General features: G+C 45.2%; 1 protein-coding gene across 1 annotated transcript in view; it reads right to left on the reverse strand.

The window, feature by feature from the left end:
- ABTB3 (ankyrin repeat and BTB domain containing 3) overlaps nt 1–21,272 on the reverse strand; it is a 188,314-nt gene that overhangs the window by 76,332 nt on the left and 90,710 nt on the right. The window contains exon 2 of the mRNA XM_068401050.1: nt 5,022–5,171. Within this exon, the coding sequence (XP_068257151.1) occupies nt 5,022–5,171 (150 nt within the window). The remainder of the gene's footprint in view (nt 1–5,021; nt 5,172–21,272) is intronic.

Consider the following 21,272-nt stretch of genomic DNA (forward strand, 5'->3'; position numbering starts at 1 on the left):
CAGCTCACCTAAACGGTCTTTTCTAACACACTGACAGCATAAATGAAAAAATGAAGGGAGCAGGCAAATGAGGGCCATCACATGTAGGGCAAGGTGAAGGTACCCCAAGACACAAGGCTTTTCATCTTGTGAATCTATTTTCCACCTGGGGCAGACTGTGAAGAAACTAAGACGACTTAAGCTGACATACAGGTGCTGGGCAGTAAACAGGCCCCGTTTGCCAGCTGTCATCTTCCAGGGGACAGATTTGATTTCTCAGTCTCAAAGCCTCCAGCAGCTCACAGCCGGCCATGTCGCTGTGTGCGAGGATGCTGGACAGAACCGAGAGCAGGGGAAGCCTTTCCTCCGCATGTGGGTGTTTGTTAATCCTAGTTATTCTGCATACTTGCAATAATTAAATTATTAATGTCTATAAACTATAGGAAATCTCATTCAATTAAATTGCTTTTTTTCCTTTTTCTTTTACGAGATAAAATTAAATTGCATTATTGCAAGATCACTCCTTGCCCTTGTTTTCTGTGCTCTTTTGAAGAGAACAGAAATGAAGTCCTGGCTCCTGGGATATCGCAAGCCAGTCGGACCTTGTGGACACACGCCCCCGGGGACTGCCTGCTTTGTTGTTCCAGCAGGCCAAGCTTCTGTCCTTGCCACTCACTCCTGGTTGCCACCTCCTCCTCCTCCTCCTCTTTACAAGTGCCATCCTCTTAATTCCCTTCTATTCAGAGAGTCTCCCTCATCAACTTTATTCATTCCCCCATGAGCAGGGGCTTTTACACACCTAACCCTTCCCTCATATCCCACTTTCTCCACATCAGAGCTTGCCATACCCTCTTTCCTCTCCACAACGCCACTTCTAAAGCTCTCGGTCCCCCTCACACCACCAGGGCAACGATAAATAGTCTTTCGCCTACTCCCTCCCTGCCAACGTGCTCCTGATCCCCAGGTGTTCCCCCCTGGCTTCTCCCCACTGCTCAGCGTTTCTGCCCCCACGCTGCGGTTCCCCAGCCTCCCTCCACGGCAGAGGCTTTGCTGTAACCTCCAAGTTACAGCCTCTGCCGATGCCAGAGACAGATATACAAGCACTGAACAAAGAGCAAACCCCTTTCAACCCCCCACCCCTCCATTTTCCTTCCATTTCATTATTTTCCCCCAAATTCACAGGTTTTTGCCCACTGACATGCTGCGCCTCCCTCCACATTTCACAACTCAGTATTGAACTCTGCACCAGTGCTGCTCCACAGAAAAGATTTCTACCCAATTGAGCATCAAGCCTTGCAAGCTTTGCCAGTTACCACTCCTACTGCTTCTTCCCCAACATGCATCTGCTTGCAGTGGCTGGGGTGGTACCCTTGACAGTTGTCCAGAGGGCTTTCTGGAGGGCTACCAGCATGCTGGAGGTGCCAGCCTCTCTGACAGCTGCATCTAACTCCCACCGATCCACTCTTTTCTTTGGAGTTGGCCACCCTGAAGAATGTTTTGCCTGTGTTTGCAGTCAACAGATGTACAGAAAGCAAACCCAATCAACCAAGCATTTGAATCTAAGGTAGGAGTACTTAGAGATGATAGATTTCTGGAAATCAAATTTTAAAAGGGGGGCCGTAATCAGAAGTCTGGCTTTTTGGGTTGCATACAGAAGTTCAAAAAAATCCAGAATGAAAAAAAACCCTGAAATATCCACAGATTACTTATTTATTAAAACACAATCACATTTACTTTAAGAGAGAGAGTTGTATCATGCATAATTTAGTTGGCATACAGACAGTACTGTTGTGTGTTTCATGTGCGTGAAATAAATAAGCATAAATTACTTAATTTGAATAACACCAAACACCTGATTCCAGAGACAGAGCAACACTTCACGCTAGGGCATGTAAGCGCTCTTGGCTTGTCAATGTTTCACCAGAGCACAGAAAAATCAGCAAGTTGCATATTGTGTTTTGTAGACAAACATCCATGGTACATCCACAGGGCTCATGAGCAGCACATAAACTGAGCCCTGAAGATATGATGGAGCTACAGAGGAGACTCCCATTGCTCCACAAAATTCCAGGAAAATGAACAAGATACCTATACATATTCTTTACGATGTTGGTAACACAGAATTCAGTAATAAGAACAACAGTAAGCTGGGCAGCCTGTATCTTCATAGATCTGAGTCTTTTCAATTTCTCCTCAAAATTTCTCAACAGATCTCAGGAAAAAATACTTGACAGTATTTCTGACAGACCTCAGAAAAAAAAAAAACCAACCTATATTGTCTGAATGTTTCTGTTTTTCCACTCACAGCTTCATATCTCTAACTATACCGTAAACAAGTGATTGGAAGGCTTCTATCTTAATTAAAAAAAATTTTAAAAGCCACTTCTCATAACTTTGTCTCCGTGTCACATGGAGATTCACATGGCATTTGCCTCCTACAATTTATCTGTGCTGAAACCAAAGCTTTCAGATTTTGACAGATATCATAGATTCTCACATTTCTCAAAAAGTGTTTTGATTAACAGTAAATAATTTATCTTCAGGCACAAATTCCTCTGGTGCAGGTTTGAGCTGTGGTTCTTTCCTGGAACTGGAGAAGGAAAGGCAGGGTGAAGGACCCTCTGTAACACAGGTCAAACTAGTTCTGCTTTAAATCTGTGACAATATTTCCTTCACTTATTGCAACCTTCAGCTTTTTGCCTACCCATCTCAAAATAGGCATCCCAGTGAAAGGGGACAGGATACTGATACGATAGACATTTGCAAGCCTGGCCAAGCTATGAGGTGCTCTCAAACACAATGTAGGGAAGATGAAATAAAGCATCTTTCACCTTTAAAAATGAGTATGCGAACAAGTCATAGGCATTGCTATGAGACTACACAAGACTTCTTTCCTCCTATGGTTTCAGCTTTCAAACCGGCCATGGAGCATAAGCATGGCTAGATCTGACCCAGCTAGATGCTGGGCAACTCAAGTGGAAGAAGAGAGTGTACAGATCATGGAAGGAGGGGCTGGCCACTTGGAAGGAATATAAGTCTGTTGTCAGAGGATGTAGGGAGGCAACTAGGAAAGCCAAGGCCTCCTTGGAATTAAACCTTGCAAGAGAGGTCAAGGACAACAGAAAGGGCTTCTTCAAATACATTGCAGGTAAAGCCAACACTAGAGGCAATGTAGGCCCACTGATGAATGAGGTGGGGGCCCTGGAGACAGAGGATAAAAAGAAGGCGGAGTTACTGAATGCCTTCTTTGCCTCTGTCTATACTGCTGGAGGCTGTCCTGAGGAGCCCCGGACCCCTGAGGCCTCAGAAGAAGTCAGGATAGAGGAGGAGTCTGTCTTGGTTGATGAGGGCTGGGTCAGGGATCAATTAAGCAACCTGGACGTCCATAAATCCATGGGCCCTGATGGGACGCACCCGCGGGTGCTGAGGGAGCTGGCGGAAGTCATTGCTAGGCCACTCTCCATCATCTTCGCTAAGTCGTGGGCAACGGGAGAGGTGCCTGAGGACCGGAGGAAAGCGAATGTCACTCCAGTCTTCAAAAAGGGCAAGAAGGAGGACCCGGGTAACTATAGACCGGTCAGCCTCACCTCCATCCCCGGAAAGGTAATGGAACAACTTGTCCTTGGTGCTGTCTCTAGGCACATCAAAGATAGGGGGATCATTAGGGGCACTCAGCATGGCTTCACCAAGGGGAAGTCATGCTTAACCAACTTGATAGCCTTTTATGAGGACATAACCCGGTGAATAGATGTTGGTAAAGCTGTGGATGTGGTCTGTCTCGATTTCAGTAAAGCGTTTGACACGGTCTCCCACAGCATCCTCGCAGCTAAACTGAGGAAGTGTGGTCTGGATGATCGGGTAGTGAGGTGGATTGTGAACTGGCTGAAGGAAAGAAGCCAGAGAGTGGTGGTCAATGGGACAGAGTCCAGTTGGAGGCCTGTGTCTAGCGGAGTCCCTCAAGGGTCGGTTCTGGGACTAGTTCTATTCAATATATTCATTAATGACTTGGTTGAGGGATTAGAGTGCGCTGTCAGCAAGTTCGCTGATGACACAAAACTGGGAGGAGTGGCTGACACACCAGAAGGCTGCGCAGCCATTCAGAGGGACCTAGACAGGCTGGAGAGTTGGGCGGGGAGAAACTTAATGAAATATAACAAGGGCAAGTGTAGAGTCCTGCATCTGGGCAAGAACAACCCCATGTATGAGTACAAGTTGGGGACAGACCTGTTGGAGACCAGCGTAGGGGAAAGGGACCTGGGGGTCCTAGTGGACAGCAGGATGACCATGAGCCAGCAGTGTGCCCTTGGGGCCAAGAAGGCCAATGGCATCCTGGGGTGGATTAGAAGGGGTGTGGTTAGTAGGTCAAGAGAGGTTCTCCTCCCCCTCTACTCTGCCCTGGTGAGGTCGCATCTGGAATATTGTGTCCAGTTCTGGGCCCCTCAGTTCAAGAAGGACAGGGAACTGCTAGAGAGAGTCCAGCACAGAGCCACGAAGATGATTAAGGGGGTGGAACATCTCCCTTATGAGGACAGGCTGAGGGAGCTGGGTCTCTTTAGCTTGGAGGAGACTGAGGGGTGACCTCATTAATGTTTATAAATATGTAAAGGGCAAGTGTCATGAGGATGGAGCCAGGCTCTTCTCAGTGACATCCCTTGACAGGACAAGGGGCAATGGGTGCAAGCTGGAACACAGGAGGTTCCACATAAATATGAGGAAAAACTTCTTTACGGTGAGGGTAACCGAACACTGGAACAGGCTGCCCAGAGAGGTTGTGGAGTCTCCTTCTCTGGAGACATTCAAAACCCGCCTGGACATGTTCCTGGGTGATATGATCTAGGTAATCCTGCTCCTGCAGGGGGATTGGACTAGATGATCTTTCGAGGTCCCTTCCAATCCCTAACATTCTGTGATTCTGTGACCCAGCATCTCCTTCAACATGACACGTGCTCCCTCATCACTCCTCTGCACAATCAGGCAATGCAAGTGGCTTTGCTCTACTCCAAGGAAAGAAACCCAAACATCATCAACAACCTTGTACTTACTGAGTTCAGCAATGCTCCCCACACGTGTAGCAAGCAAAGACTGCTCGATGGTCCTTAACTCTGACTGGCTGAACATCTGCACTTCCCCAGGCTTGTTTGACCTTTGCTGGTCTTTGTGAAGGTTCAAGCTGTCCGGCAGGCAGAGAACACCTACAGCGGATAAAAAGAAAGGAGAAGTCCAATGCAATTTCAGCAAGTATGGATGACTTTGCTGCCACCACCACATCGTTTTGGGGACGTTCCAAGACAAAGCTTGTGCATGCAGAGCTCCAAGCAATCAACATCTATAACTCAATGTCAGACAACTCATGCTCTCAGAAGTGGCCCTCTTTAGCTCTTCTGAATATCCTCAAGTCACTTACAATGTCACCTAGAGAGAATTCTTACAGAAAATCCTAGAGAATTGCCCAAGGAGGTCAAGAGGGTTCCAAAGAAGTCTCCTAGAAACTACTCCAAACCCACAGAAATTTATTGGAAAATAGCATCTCAGCGACAGAATTCTTAAAGATTGGCTTTAAAATTAAATATGAGACAGACGATACATTTACAGGATTTTCCTGTAAAGGGAAGTCCATCAACAACTGCCAAAATAATGGACAGCATCAAGATGCTCGCAGTGTCATTGATGCACTTATTGAATTTCTTTTGTAAACACAACTCCTGGCAATTGAAGTGCTTGGGCTTCAAAAGCCCATTATGCAGAAGCCCTTAGAGCTGTGACTTTTTGTGGGGCAGGACATAAGTAAAGCTACTGACATAAAATAATTTGCATACACATTCATTCAGGCACAGAAGTCACTTTCTGCCATGACATCTAAACCCTCAGGCATAGATAGAGGGCACACATTTATTAATCAAAATCACTGTCATGCTAAAAAGCAGAACTTATTTAGAAAGGCAAACATTGCATTACCATTGTTGGGTAACAGATGTATGGAAGTCTAGCTTGCAGAGCAAGCTCTCTTCCCTTTCTGTGGTCTATAAACAGCCAGCTATGGCCATGTTCTCCACAGCATCACCTTCCCAGCCCACTGGGAACACACAGGTGGAGACCTGCTGGAGGCAGTGGAATTGTACCTCTTTATAATGATTAAATTTCATCTTATCTCAGATTGTATGATATGCAACAATTACCTTTGAAAAGAAGCCAGAGTAAGAAATTTATTTTTTCCATTAGCTTTTACTATTCCTTCCATTTAAACACAGGGGAGAGGTTCTGCCCTTATGGGCCAAGTAGACTTTGCAAAACACATTAAGGAAGAGGTACATATTTAGTGTTTTTCTTCAGGAGGAAGAACTTATCTAGTTTCCCAGTTCAGTAAATATATGGCATCTAACTCTACTGATCAATAATTCTACCAATAGGTATAAAACATTGGAGGTCCTGGGCAGAACGGCCACCTTAAGCTCTGTTTACTTCAGTTATAAAACAGCTCCACAAACATCACTGCACTGGAACATTGCAAGACCAGGTAACACGCCTGAGAGGGGATGTTTCTCAGCCACTTTGTTAGCTCCACCAAACTGCTTTGGATTCTATCCTCACATCCATCTCCCTGCAAACAGTTTAGTCTAAAAGTTGTATTTGTAGCACAGACCTAAAAACACCCATCCTGGGAGGAGAGAGACGACTCAGGTTCAGTGAGCATGTTCAAAGCAAAAAGCAGAGATATACACTGGGAAAACCAGGACCAAAGGTCTTGTCCACCATGGCTGGAAGACAGCAACCTAAACCAGGATCACCCTCCGCACACAACAGCAACATCAGAACAAACTCCCTAATAGCCTGTTTAAACGCTGGAGACAGAGGAGCAGGAGCAGTCTTAACCCAAGCCCTGGCTCCGGTCCCAGGCTGTAACAGCCACAGTAAAACCATATGCACTTGTGGAAGGTCATGAGAGAGGAACACTCTGGAGAGAAAGAACAGGACATCTGACACAGCAACAGGGAGGACAGAATTAAAAGCAGAGAGGTAAGGGATAAAACATGACAACAGCTTATCAAACAAGCTCTCCAAATTCTCCTGCCATCGCTCAGAGGCTGACTCGCATGCACACTTGGTGCACTGATCAGCATTTATATTCTGGGGATGTACAGAGCTCGAGAAGTACAACACCTGGATAGAAAATGCAGACTTGCCTGCATATTTTAGTATTTACTCTCTCTCAGAAATCTTTCTCATTTATTTAGATGATTCTTTTATAATTTTAATGGGTAGAAATTAAGGCAAAGTTGGAAGCGTCTTCCTGCAGAAAACAGACGTGTAACAGATCTAATACTCAAAGAGGTTTGTAAAAACAAGAAATAGAGCACAAACAGCTTTATGGCATCTTTAAAAAATGAATATCCAACGAGAAAATCTTTTTGAGTGAAAACACACCTTAAGCGTGGAAAAAATAGTTTTAAAGTACCTTTACAAATACAATTCAAATGGTTTAAAATCATAACATATACAGGAGGTATTTCTCTGAGTGATTAAAGCAGTGCGATATAGACATTTTATCCTCTACTTTGTCTCTGACTCCGTTCCCAGAGCTGGGCCTTTTTCATACAAACAGCCCTGATGATTAATTACTCTGTTCTATCGCGAGGGGAGCGTATTCTTAGGTTCTTGGATGAAAACTGCAAATGAAACGCAAAACGCGCCATTGTTCGAAAACTTAGCAAATTTCGGGATATGCCACGCCAAAGGGTTTTACTTGGGTTGGAGATGTAAAGACATGCAATAGCCAAATATCTGATGCTTGTATGCCAGCTTCAAAACTATAATTGACCACAGCGGGTGACCAGTGGGGTGATGGAAGCCTTGTTTATAACTGTTAGGATTTTGCTAGATCAGATCTAGTTTTCGCCAGTATAGAGAAAGGTAATTCTATGGCTCGCACATGCAACTCTGTCAATTTTCTAGCTTCAACTCTTTTCCCCAAAAATGATTAAGGAAAACTGAATAAAATGCTTTTTATAAGAAAAACCCACTTTCCTTTTATCCGTGTTTGACGTAAAGCTCAAATTCACTGATGAAAGACTATGGCAGGGAATTCCTCCCTGACGAGAAAAGAGCACGCCAAATCAAGGGAGGGGAAAAAAGGTTAGAACTTTGTGATCGTAAATATCTTTTTTATAAATAGAAACATTTAAACAGCCACCACCAGCTTCCACTGGTTTGGTTACAGTTCAACTTCCTTATTTTAACTCTCTGCCAATTTGAATTATCCGCTTGCTTTTTCAGCTGTGGCTTCAGCCATACTGTGTTTTACTTGACGAACAGGTGAGGGTCTCAACTTTCCAACAGCCTGAAAACCAGGACTTTTTTCTCCTTGCTTTTCTGGCTGTCGCTGCCGATGCTATCTGTCACTCCACACCAAAGATTTCTGTGCAGTATCTTCAGAAATGAATAGCAGTATCTGCCTTTTCTCTTGACTGGCACTGTTCAGTGTCCTTCCTTTCTGCACAGTTACTCAACCCTGTGTGCTTCTTTGCCCATTATTCTTTCCCTCTTCCTCCCTCTGACTCACTAGAGCGAAAATTAAGCAGCCAGTTGTTGCCTGATGAATACAGGGCCAGACTCACTCGAGCTGCTCTGTGTCACCCAGCGAGGTACAGCAGCCGTACGTTGCATTTATGACTGCTGTGAATCACTGGAGCAAGGTGAGACAACCAAAGCACTCAAGTGTATTTGGATTTTGTCACCTCTTTTGGTGCTTCCCCTCATCTGTACCTTCCTTGGGGCAGGGATCTGTCTAGGACTTGCCTGCAAGGAGACACATCCAGAATGGGTCATACCCAGTTTGCTTCTATAAGTTTTCACTTTGCCCTTGGCCTCAGGGTGCCCTGCAGTCTGTAAGTAAAAGACTGAAGAGAAACATAAAGAAAACATTTTAAAACCAGTGGGATGACAAAAAAAAACAGTGAGAAGCTCCTAATGCTCCCCCCTCCCAAATCTCTAGATAAAAAAACATCATAGGGAAAATCCGATGTACAATTAATACACTCCACATTTTTCCTGCCCTCTGGGCTCGGCTGAAACACAAGCCAGAGCTCAGTCCCAAAGGACTTAAAAATCCCAGATCAAAGAATTATTGCATAAAATGACAAAGTCAAGACCGAAGATGCCTAATCTTATAAAAGAAGCAGTTATTTAAAATCTTCATGCAAACTCATCTGAAGCCAGGGGGTACCTGGTAACTCCATTCCAGTTTGCCCATGCACATTCCCACCTCTTGGGCTTGGTTGATGCACCACTCTCCACCGCAAGGCATATTTTCACACAAATACACATACATTCCTGCATACTCATTTCAGAGCTTGCCACAGGGCTGCCCATGCTGTCCTTGCAGTGCAACAGAAGGAGCATGTGTGCATCACACAAACATCCCAAATTCAGCACCCGGCAGCAGCACCAGCAGAGCTTGTCCCTGGCTCCTCAGTGCCTCCCCAGCAAAACAGCCTGAAGGACCTGATGGCCAAGAGCAACTCCAACACCAGACACAGCAGCGGTTGTGACACCTCTTCGGCTTTCAGGGCAGGAGAAATAGGGGGTTTGTAGCCCAAATCTCACCTAAATACAGAGGAATCATTTAAAAATATCTAAGCCCCCTCCCCACTGTTCCTCTGTTTAGACAGATACCTGCACTTATCTATATACCAGGTGTTGCAAAACATTTGATTCCTGAAATGCTGGCACTTACAGTGCCCATGCTCCAGGACCGGCAGTCGGACTTCACTTTCGCTCGGGCACAGGAGGCTGCTGGCTTTCCATGGACCATGTATTGCTCTTGGCACCACACAGCTATTTGCATCATGCAAAGGCAGATCAAAAGGCAAACCAGCAAAAAATAAGACAAGCAGTCTTTTGTATACCACCATGATGACTACACAACGTGGAAAGCAATAAAATGTCAAGTCTGTTTATTCGGAATAGGCAGTAAAGTTCTGGGCAAGGCTATGCTGCATCCTCAAACATCCCATACTTTGGTCCCAAACCAACTTTGTCACCTAAAGCAGCATTTTCAACAGTGAGTCCATTTCAGAAAAAAGAGAATGAGAGACATACAGAACCTAAACTTGCAGTTTCAGTTACTGCAGCTCTCAAGTCACCGCTCCAACCTTCCTCTTCTCACCTATTGTAAACATACTTCAGTGCCACATACCTCCTATATTTGAAGCTTGTATTTCTATTTCAAGGAGTTCGAAGACATTTAATCAAGCTATCGCCTGAGTATATAGCAAATTCACCAAGACCAAAGGATACCTCAAGTATCACTGAATTTATTTTTTATATATTTATGAATACAAAGTGACAGACCAAGGCAAGCAAGAAAAAGCTTGCACTGCCTACATTCATGGGCCTGCAATATATAATGTCACCTACATTTCGAATTGTTTGCCTCCTCCCTTTCCTCTAGTATTCAAATTCCATGGTATAAACCAAAACACAATTGCAATGGCACTAAAGCGATAAAAATGCACGCTGGACAATGTGATTCAAATGACCATGCTGAGGGATCTAGCAGGAACCCAACACAAATGTGTTTGTTTTGACTAAAAATTTAAGTGCTATAAATACTGTAAAACATTTTTTGCACATTTCAGTATGACTATTTGTTCCTTTGGAAACAGTGCCAGGTTTGTCTCTAGATATTAATTTAGAGTGTGTATAGAAGCATGAAGGTTTTGCTGCTCTCTTGTTATTTTTAATTAAGGGCTCCTACTTTAAAGTGAAAATAATTCAAAGTATCTTTGACCTCCCTCTTTATCTATCTATTACATCTTAAGCAAACGTATGTATCTGGAAAACCGCTTATACTCCCACTGCAAGGCATAGCTGGATCCTACCAAGAGTTTATAGAAATTAAGCATGCAAGACAGGCAAATGCTGTACAAAATGAGCCTGAAAATGGTAGTTAACCCTGAACATTCCCCAAAATGTGGTGTTGCACATTACGCTGCTCAAGTAAATACCAACCTTACCTAGGAGGACTACCTTTAGGATTAGGAAATCCACTCAATCATCTTTTTTTTTTTTTTTTTTTTACACAGGAACATGGGACTAGAAGGTCTTTGAGTCCAGACTCGTGCTCTCATAAAGAATCATGTGAAGTTAAAGAGTTCACAAAACACACAATCAAAAAAAAAATCCCTTTTATTCCACAAACTCAGGTGCCAAAATATTTCCCAGCACCAGAAAGCATTCTTGAGAGATACAGAATAAGGGCCTCTCTTCGTTTCGCCCACACCCAGGGCTAAACGACAGCAGTTTTTCTCTCACCCAATGTCCCTTCCCCAAATGAGGAAGGGAATTTGGAAAAAGAGAGGGAGACTCGTGGGATGAAGTTAACCAGATTTAATGAAATGAAGAAAATCAACATAAATGACAACACAAAACAGACAAAAAATATACTCATCCACAAATCACTGGCAAGTTGCTCCAGGAATCACAAAAACAAACAGGGAGAAAGAAGGAGAGGCAAGGATAGCAAGAAAAGCCCCACCTCTTCCCTGCAAACCCTCTCTTATAGTGAGCTTGATGTCAATGATATAGAATACACCTGTGGGCCAGCCTGCGTCAGCTGCCCCAGATTTAACTGCTGAGGGCCTTGATCACCATGGCTGGCCACAAACTGAAACTAAACCCCAGTGAAACCAGGACAAGGCCTATGGCAAAGAAATAAAAGGGACAGAAGTATCACCAGCTGCCTTTGCAATAGCAAAATGCTTCACTAGGTGCAAACCCCACATGGTTGGTATTCCAACATGCAGAAAAACTCCCCTGACCCCACATTTTGCAATCATTGCAACCATGAGTATGTGAGGATGATGCACCACCCAGGTACACACTTTGAAGCACGGTGTGGGAACACCAGCACCATGAGCTCAGCATCCCAACACCAACACACAGGAGCTGGTAAACACAAAGTGACACAAACCACCACATAGAAGCTCAAACTTGGCGAGAAACCCTGTGGTCTCTCTTGTTTGAAGCAACCTGCACCATGACTCCTTAGCCAGCCTGTCAACCTAACTGGCAAGGCAGATGGAAAACATCTTGACTTCTCCTTACAGAAATGAGACTATGGGGAAAACCTTAATGCTAATCGTATCAGCCAGTGCTTTCAGTTGACAGAAGACCTGGAAAGCGTTCAAGGCAAGGAGTGCAAAGTGTCTTCTTTCCACACATTCCAGCCTAGTTAAATAACAGGGAGTGGCTTTGCATGGAGAAAATGCAAAGCACTTGGGAAAGCCAGGTGGTGAGATAAAGTTTCCAGAATCTGAGTCATAGAGTAGGCAGAGCAGCTCAAATGAGGAAGGGTGGAACAGGCACAGGAATAAGATGCAAGAGACTAAAGGGACACTACTTTGTGCGTCTTTAACACCTACTACCCAAAGACATTAGTAAGCATCACTAGCTTTCCACTTAGCCCAAGACGTTGGCTTAAGCAAGTAAGGTAATATTCATGTCCAATTTATAAATAAGTGAAAGTAAAGCACTAGAGAGATTAGTAACTAATTCAAGGTGAAATAAGAAATGTCAGAGAAAACCAGGAAAAGAGCACAAGGCCTCTAGTTATGCAGTTTAACCACAAGAGATCACCCTTTCTCTCCTGGAAAAATCAGAAGAGCAAATTAATAAAGCTTAAAAATGAAAGAACTGAGAGCCTAACAAAATGTGCCAAAAAATGATCAATAGCAGCAACCACTGAAAAATGACAAACAGAAGTTGTACAAACTCTGCAAATTTTTGGGTTCTCACCAGCAGGAACTTCACTTCCAAAACCACTGAGAAGAATAATCCTCTGAGCTATGCAAGGGCAACTTTTTTTTATTTCATCTAGCCAAGTCTGAAGGTTTTGTCTGAACAGTTTTGTCTCTGGCTCCTTGCACTTGGAAGTTTTAGTAACTGCATATCTGCAGAGCAGTTTTTTCCAAAGACGTGTTATCGTTTTCAGGGCAGTATCCCGGCTGAGTTGGGTTTGATTTCATCAAAAGCCAGAACGGATGATCATCATCCAAAGCAGAGAGTACCTCTGTGAGATATTAGAGTAGATGTTATAGGAAGATGAGATAATAGAATTATACTACAATACACGGCTGCAAGATCTTTTCTTGTAAGGAGTTTCTTAGCACAACACGTTCTACTTAATTGGGACATCCTCCTTCTTAGGATCCTTCTAAGGCCATCGTTTTAGCCTAACGATAATGAGCAGCAATCACTGCTGCTTAAAATGGCATAGAAGTAACAACAATTCAACTAAATTAGGATATATTCTGCTAGTACTAAGCAGTTAAGTGGTGCACAACCAAGTGGAACGCAGGATGGATTTGACTGTTTAGACTATGTATCACAAAACAAAGAAGAATCAGAAGATTAGATCCCACTAAACATCGAAAACTAAGCTCCCAAATCACCAGCTACAGCTTTACATTTATTTTTATTAGGGCACAGAGAAAACTAAATTTTGGTCCTCCCAAAATCAACTGCAAAACTTCAAAATCCTCAAAACCACCACCAAAAAAAATACTGAAACCAGTGAACATGAAGCAAGTCAGTCCACAAGCAAGAGAAGAAATGGAGATCCATCTCCTCATGCTTATCCCAAGGTCTCTCCCAGTTCCCTAAAGTGGCCCTCGTGCTATTGTCATCGGGCAAGCAGCAGCAGTGCTGCTTACCAGCGTGCATCCATGGGCAGGACAGACAACATGCGTGCTGATGGCACGGCGAGCTGCTGCAATGGCTGTATCCTCCTCCCTGTCCCTAGTGAGGAGACTGATGTGCACCTCACGCCTTCGCCTACCTGTGATTTTCACCACCACTCTTCCTGTTGACCATGAAGGATCATTTTATCGACTTCACAACAGGAAAATTGCTCAACAGCACACTGTGCTCAGCCACGCTATTCTACTGTCACAGTGACCATAAAAGTTTCAGTGCAAGTTGTGATTTTTTTGGCAGAGAGATGTTAGAACTGACACAGTGCATTTATTTTATGCTGAGTACCCATCAGCTCAAGATTACCCTGATCTAAGTTATGCTACCCTGTACCTAGTGATTTGGGGGAGAAAGGTTTTCTATGGCACTCTTTGACAGGAGACGTGCAGATACAGAAAATAAAATTTTAAAATGCCAGTATCATGTTCCTTCTCCACTAAATGCAAATAAATATAATACATGCAGCCCTCAGTGTCTGCATACAAGCAAGAAGTTGAGAGGTCATGGGCAATTTGTAGGAAGAAAAGAGCATGATGAACATGTTCGCAGTGCTGGCTAGTGAGGAATCTTGGAGAAATGTGGATTTGACGGTATCCAGTCTAACCACGAGATGCCCCTTGCAGCTACCAGCAAGTACGCAGGATGGCAGACACACACTCAAGGGGGAAAGGATGTGGACTGGTATAAACATGGACTCCGGGCATGCACAGGAGTACTAACTCGTGCAAAACCAGATTTGGCTAAAAACAGGCACAATCCCCTATTAAACTGAGAGTTCACAGAAGTTCTAAGCCTTTGAGTCACTGAAAATGACAAAGAATGCGTTAACAGGTTTTATTTTACAGAAAAAAGCCTGTCAGCTGATAGCAGCAGAACAAGAGGATTCAGTGATTCATAGTTCAATATGCTTTCCTAGAGTCTGTAATTTCCTCCGTTCATTACCATCAGCCCCCAAAAATGCTCAGCCGTGACAGACGACTTCCCCTTCAGCAACTGTGACATGGGCACATCGCAAAAGCCCAACCGTGCTGACACAGCATCTCTCCTAACTCTGTCCAGTATAATCTGGTATTTAATAAACAAAACACCAGCAGCTAATTAAACACTATTAGATAGGTATATTCCCCAATCTCTTTTTTGTGAGCTGTGCGTTTCTTGTAATGATACTGTTCGGGACTTCTTGAGAAGAGAGACTGAGTATTTCAATTGCCCATGCAAGCACACAATCCCCCATTTTTCAAGACCTACTATCCAAAGAGGCTCCTGTACCAGGTACTGCAGCTATAATAAAGCAGTACAAAGTGCCTGATCCAAAACCCTTTTTTTCCTCTGCTTTCTCTATGTGTCACCCTTCCTTTGGCATAGGCACCGTGCGTCGGATGCCTTCAAGGTTTGGACCCATCATTTCAAAACCACCGATGCGCTTACATTTCTGAGCAGTTGCACTGAATACTATACAACACACCTGGCAAGAATATTTCGAATACCTTAAAAAACACCTCCTTCATTTGCTTTAATATTTGTAAAAATAAGTATGCTTTTTCCAGGAGAAGGAATTGTTTACCAAAATTCCTCCTTCCACTTTGGAACACCATCAGCTTGTACAAAACTCCATGAATAATACATAGCAGAGCAGCCACTCGGTGCTCAGACTAAGCACAGGGCATTCCCAGCACAGTTACAACTGCACCCTTCGAATTTCACAGGGGGGCAGCAGCTGGAAATGGGATCGAGGAGAGCACGATGAGGTGCCTGTGGTCTACAGAACAGTTACCACCTTGAACTTGGAAGCCAGTTATGTATGCAAAAGCTTATCCAAACCGTACATACAGGAATAAAGATGGTTTGCAATTCAAACAGGTGAAACACCTGACCTTACAAGGGTGGGGGACTGGTTGATGTGAGAATAACACTCCTTTCTGCAGAGCTGAGTGTTTGCTGTTTGCTCTGTAAGTCACGTTCCTCGAATGCCAAAGCCTTGGGCTCTGTCCCAGGGAATGCTGCTAAAACCGTCACTCTCCTTCAACTCTGAACGACTAAATCATCAGCCCCAAAGGTTTCTGGGAGGGTTCTAGGGTATGTGATTGAATAAAATAAATAATAAATAAACAAAATCAGTAAAACCTGCAGTCAGTAGGGCATAAGGCTGAAAACATAGGACATGTAAGGGGCTGCGATGAAGCCCCTGGGACTATAGGATACAGGTGAACAAAATTGCCCTGCCACACACATTGCTGTGCTTCAGCAGGGAAATGCAGGCGGCTCTGGCAGAACTCTTACTGACTTTGTAAGGGTCGGGATTTTACCCCCGAGCAATGAGTTTTGAGTAACCTGGAGCTCACAGTAAAGGTGAAATAATTAGAATTTCCTTTCAACTGCTTGCACAGATGAATATCAGATTAGCCACTCCACCCTCACCATGAAAGCCCACGCTTAACGAAAGTAAAGAATAAGATGTTTTCTAAACACATGCTTTTATTTACTAGCTTTAGGGCAGTATCCCATCACCCCAAGCATTTACTATGCTCCCTCCCACCCTGCTAAGGATGGCACTGAACACAGCAGGATAAAAACCACCTACCCTTGAAGGCATATGGTACAAGACTACGGCGATCTCCTGAGCTGTTGACACCCCCAGCGCAGGACGTGCCCTACAGCCCCCTGCATTCCCCCCCAACTCCCAAGCCAAGTCTGCTGCATTATTTCACAGAATCACAGAATGTTAGGGATTGGAAGGGACCTCGAAAGATCATCTAGTCCAATCCCCCTGCCGGGGCAGGATTACCTAGACCATAGCACACAGGAACGCGTCCAGGCGGGTTTTGAATGTCTCCAGAGAAGGAGACTCCACAGCCTCTCTGGGCAGCCTGTTCCAGTGTTCAGTCACCCTCACCATAAAGAAGTTTTTCCTCAAATTTAAGTGGAACCTCCTGTGTTCCAGCTTGCACCCATTGCCCCTTGTCCTGTCAAGGGATGTCACTGAGAAGAGCCTGGCTCCATTCTCTTGACACTCGCCCTTTACATATTTATAAACATTAATGAGGTCACCCCTCAGTCTCCTCTTCTCTAAGCTAAAGAGACCCAGCTCCCTCAGCCTCTCCTCATAAGGGAGATGTTCCACCCCCTTAATCATCTTCGTGGCTCTGCGCTGGACTCTCTCTAGCAGTTCCCTGTCCTTCTTGAACTGAGGGGCCCAGAACTGGACACAAGATTCCAGATGCGGCCTCACCAGGGCAGAGTAGAGGGGGAGGAGAACCTCTCTTGACCTACTAACCACACCCCTTCTAATCCACCCCAGGATGCCATTGGCATTCTTGGCCCCAAGGGCACACTGCTGGCTCATGGTCCTCCTGCTGTCCACTAGGACCCCCAGGTCCCTTTCCCCTACGCTGCTCTCCAACAGGTCTGTCCCCAACTTGTACTCATACATGGGGTTGTTCTTGCCCAGATGCAGGACTCTACACTTGCCCTTGTTATATTTCATTAAGTTTCTCCCCGCCCAACTCTCCAGCCTGTCCAGATCCCTCTGAATGGCTGCGCAGCCTTCCGGCGCGTCAGCCACTCCTCCCAGTTTTGTGTCATCAGCGAACTTGCTGACAGCGCACTCTAATCCCTCATCCAAGTCATTAATGAATATATTGAATAGAACTAGTCCCAGAACCGACCCTTGAGGGACTCCGCTAGACACAGGCCTCCAACTGGACTCTGTCCCATTGACCACCACTCTCTGGCTTCTTTCCTTCAGCCAGTTCACAATCCACCTCACTACCCGATCATCCAGACCACACTTCCCCAGTTTAGCTGCGAGGATGCGGTGGGAGACAGTGTCAAACGCTTTACTGAAATCAAGATAGACCACATCCACAGCTTTACCATCATCTATTCACCGGGTAACATCCTCATAAAAGGCTATCAAGTTGGTTGAGCATGACTTCCCCTTGGTGAAGCCATGCTGAGTGCCCCTAATGATCCCCCTATCCTTGATGTGCCTAGAGACAGCACCAAGAACAAGTTGCTCCATCACCTTTCCGGGGATGGAGGTGAGGCTGACCGGTCTATAGTTACCCGGGTCCTCCTTCTTGCCCTTTTTGAAGACTGGAGTGACATTCGCTTTCCTCCAGTCCTCAGGCACCTCTCCCGTTGCCCACGACTTAGCGAAGATGATGGAGAGTGGCCTAGCAATGACTTCCGCCAGCTCCCTCAGCACCCGCGGGTGCAGCCCATCAGGGCCCATGGATTTATGGACGTCCAGGTTGCTTAATTGATCCCTGACCCAGTCCTCATCAACCAAGACAGATTCCTCCTCTATCCTGACTTCTTCTGAGGCCGCAGGGGTCCGGGGCTCCTCAGGACAGCCTCCAGCAGTATAGACAGAGGCAAAGAAGGCATTCAGTAACTCCGCCTTCTTTTTATCCTCTGTCTCCAGGACCCCCACCTCATTCATCAGTGGGCCTACATTGCCTCTAGTGTTGGCTTTACCTGCAATGTATTTGAAGAAGCCCTTTCTGTTGTCCTTGACCTCTCTTGCAAGGTTTAATTCCAAGGAGGCCTTAGCTTTCCTAGTTGCCTCCCTACATCCTCTGACAACAGACTTATATTCCTCCCAAGTGGCCAGCCCCTCCTTCCACGATCTGTACACCCTCTTCTTCCACTTGAGTTTGCCCAGCAGTTCCCTGTTTAACCATGCAGGTCTCCTGGTACCCTTCCTTGACTTCCTACCTGTTGGGATGCTCTGATCTTGAGCTCGGAAGAAGCAGTCCTTGAATGCTAACCAACTATCTTGGGCCCCCTTACCTTCTAGTACCCTGTCCCATGGGATTTCCCCTAGCAATTGCTTGAAAAGGCCAAAGTTGGCCCTCCTGAAGTCCAGGGTTGTGATTCTGCTAGCTATTCTGTTCCTGCCACATGAGATCCTGAACTCTACCATCTCATGGTCACTACAACCAAGGCTGCCTTCAACCTTCACCGCTTCAACCAGACCCTCCTTGTTAGTGAGGACAAGATCCAGCAGCGCTCCTCTCCTAGTTGGCTCATCCACCATTTGCATCAGAAAGTTATCATCAACGCACTGGAGGAACCTCCTGGACTGGGGATGGCTGGCTGAGTAGGCCTCCCAGCAAATATCAGGGTAGTTGAAATCCCCCACGATAACCAGGCCCTGTAATTGCGAGACTGCTCTCAGCTGCCTGTAGAAGGCCTCATCACCGTCCTCATCCTGATCCGGTGGCCTGTAATAGACACCCACAACAGTATCACCCCTGCCAGCCTGCCCCTTAATTCGCACCCACAAACTCTCAACTCGCTCCTGATCCGCCTCTGGACAGAACTCAATACATTCTAGCTGCTCACTCACATAAAGAGCAACTCCACCACCTCTCCTTAGCGGCCTGTCTTTCCTGAACAGGACATAGCCATCCATGACCACATTCCAGTCATGCGAGGCGTCCCACCAAGTCTCTGTAATTGCCACTAGATCATAGCCCCCCGACCGAACACGGATTTCTAACTCCTCCTGCTTATTCCCCATGCTGCGTGCATTGGTGTACAGGCATTTCAGGGAGCGAGCTGGGCACACCGATTTCACCCCAGGGGGATGGGAGGCCTCCTGGTCTACCTCAACACTAGAGCGTTGCCCCAGTGGTGCAAGCCCAGCTACTACCCCATCCCCCTTCGAATCTAGTTTAAAGCTCTCCCAATGAGCCCTGCTAATTCCTGTCCCAGAACCCTTTTGCCCCTATGACATAAACCTTTCCCATGTATCACTGTCACGCCTGTTGTCTTATAAAACCAGCCATTATCAAAGAACCCAAAGCCCTGCCTGTAGCACCAGTCTCGTAGCCAGGCGTTAATAGAGAGAATCCTACTGTTCCATCCCACGTCATCACCTGAAAATGGAAGGAGGGAGGAGAAAACAACTTGTGCTCCAGACTCTTTCACCAACCGTCCTAGGGCCTTGTAGTCTTTCTTCATCCCCCTCAGACTACGGGATGCAGCTTCTTCCCCACCTGTCTGGAAGATCAGCAGGGGGTAGTAGTCTGTGGCCTTCACCAGGTTGGGGAGTTGCCTGGTGATATCCCTGATTCGGGGTACCCCTAGCAGGCAAGATGTTTTCACCTGCAAATACCAGAGCTCAGGTACCGCAGCTGTGACCTACATGGGACCAAGGTACCCAGCTCCCACTTTCAGCAAAGGAATAACCCTCTGCCTTCAGCATGTGCTTCAATGGGGTTTTGCCACGTATTTAAAGTCAAATATTCACCTAAAAATTTCACTGACTGGAAACCCTGGATGCCGGCCAGATGACCGTCTTTTCTAAAAGTAACCTTTACTTTCTTCAAAAATTCTACTTGGCTTACTAAATAGAAATGGCTTGTTAATAGCATGTATTTCACCATCCAGACCTTTGATATGGACACCTACAACAATAAATCGTCTCTGACCAGTAAAGGTTAACCTATATACACATATATATGGTAAAATCATTACAGACCATGAAGTAAATTTACAAGAGACGTTAGACTATGTCATTAGCATACTTTTATGACCACTTGTCCTACAGATTGGCTGGCTGAACCCATTTCAAATAATTCAGGTTTTACAGAGCTGATGGACACCCTCTTCCCCATCCAACTATAATACAAATTAACTGTGTTCAGGTGCATGAGCTCATTAAATGGCTACCAGCTTAACTGAAAAAGACTTTTAAAAATTACTTTACAGAGGTTTAATACTTCTTTTTGATTCCTGCAGAGTATCCATTTGTACATTCCAAATTTTATGATATCAAGATATATAGTTTTCTTCCTAAAATATCTCATTCATTTTTTGAAAATGATGCCCTCTGTTACTTTTTCCAGACAGAAAAGGCTGCACGTTTATTCTCAGAGCAGTTAAAGTTCAAACCCAGTTTTCATTTATGCATAATCTTCAGATTTGAACCTCTGCATTATTGATCTCCAATTTTTCACCTAGACACTCACACACAGATCCACAAACACCAAAACCCCTAGAGTAAAGAGACATGATAGTTTCTACAGCAGATTCTTCTTCAGCACACCAAACAGACAGTAATGAAGAAACAGATGCTCGTGAATTTATCATTCTGCTTCAGTGTGGTCTTTGGCATGACTGACATGACCGCATCTTATCCAGCCTCTGCTTCAAGCAAAGCACAATGCCCATTCCCCAGGGGCTCCCCTCTTTGCATGGGTGCCCTCGCAGGGACAGAGCCACATCCCCAGCGGTGCCCTGGCTGCCCCATGGCACTGCTTCACCAGCCCTTCCCCAATACTCAAGCCCCAAAACTAGGGCAGGGAACAGTTTTTTCCCCCACAGCTTTGTCTTGAAAATGGCTGAGACAACAGAGCTGCAATTTAAAAAAAAAAAAAAAAAAAAAAAAAAAAGTATTTTTAAATCATTTTAGGGGAAGTGACTGCCCTAGAAAAAGCTAAATGCAGTTGGAACAGATCAGAAGCAACTGAAAATCAGGGACATATAATGATCATCAGCGGGTAGTCGTAACAGTAGGCCATGCTAACTGTCTT

This window comes from Nyctibius grandis, chromosome 5 (genome assembly GCF_013368605.1).
Source record: "Nyctibius grandis isolate bNycGra1 chromosome 5, bNycGra1.pri, whole genome shotgun sequence".
NCBI classification, from domain to species: domain Eukaryota; kingdom Metazoa; phylum Chordata; class Aves; order Nyctibiiformes; family Nyctibiidae; genus Nyctibius; species Nyctibius grandis.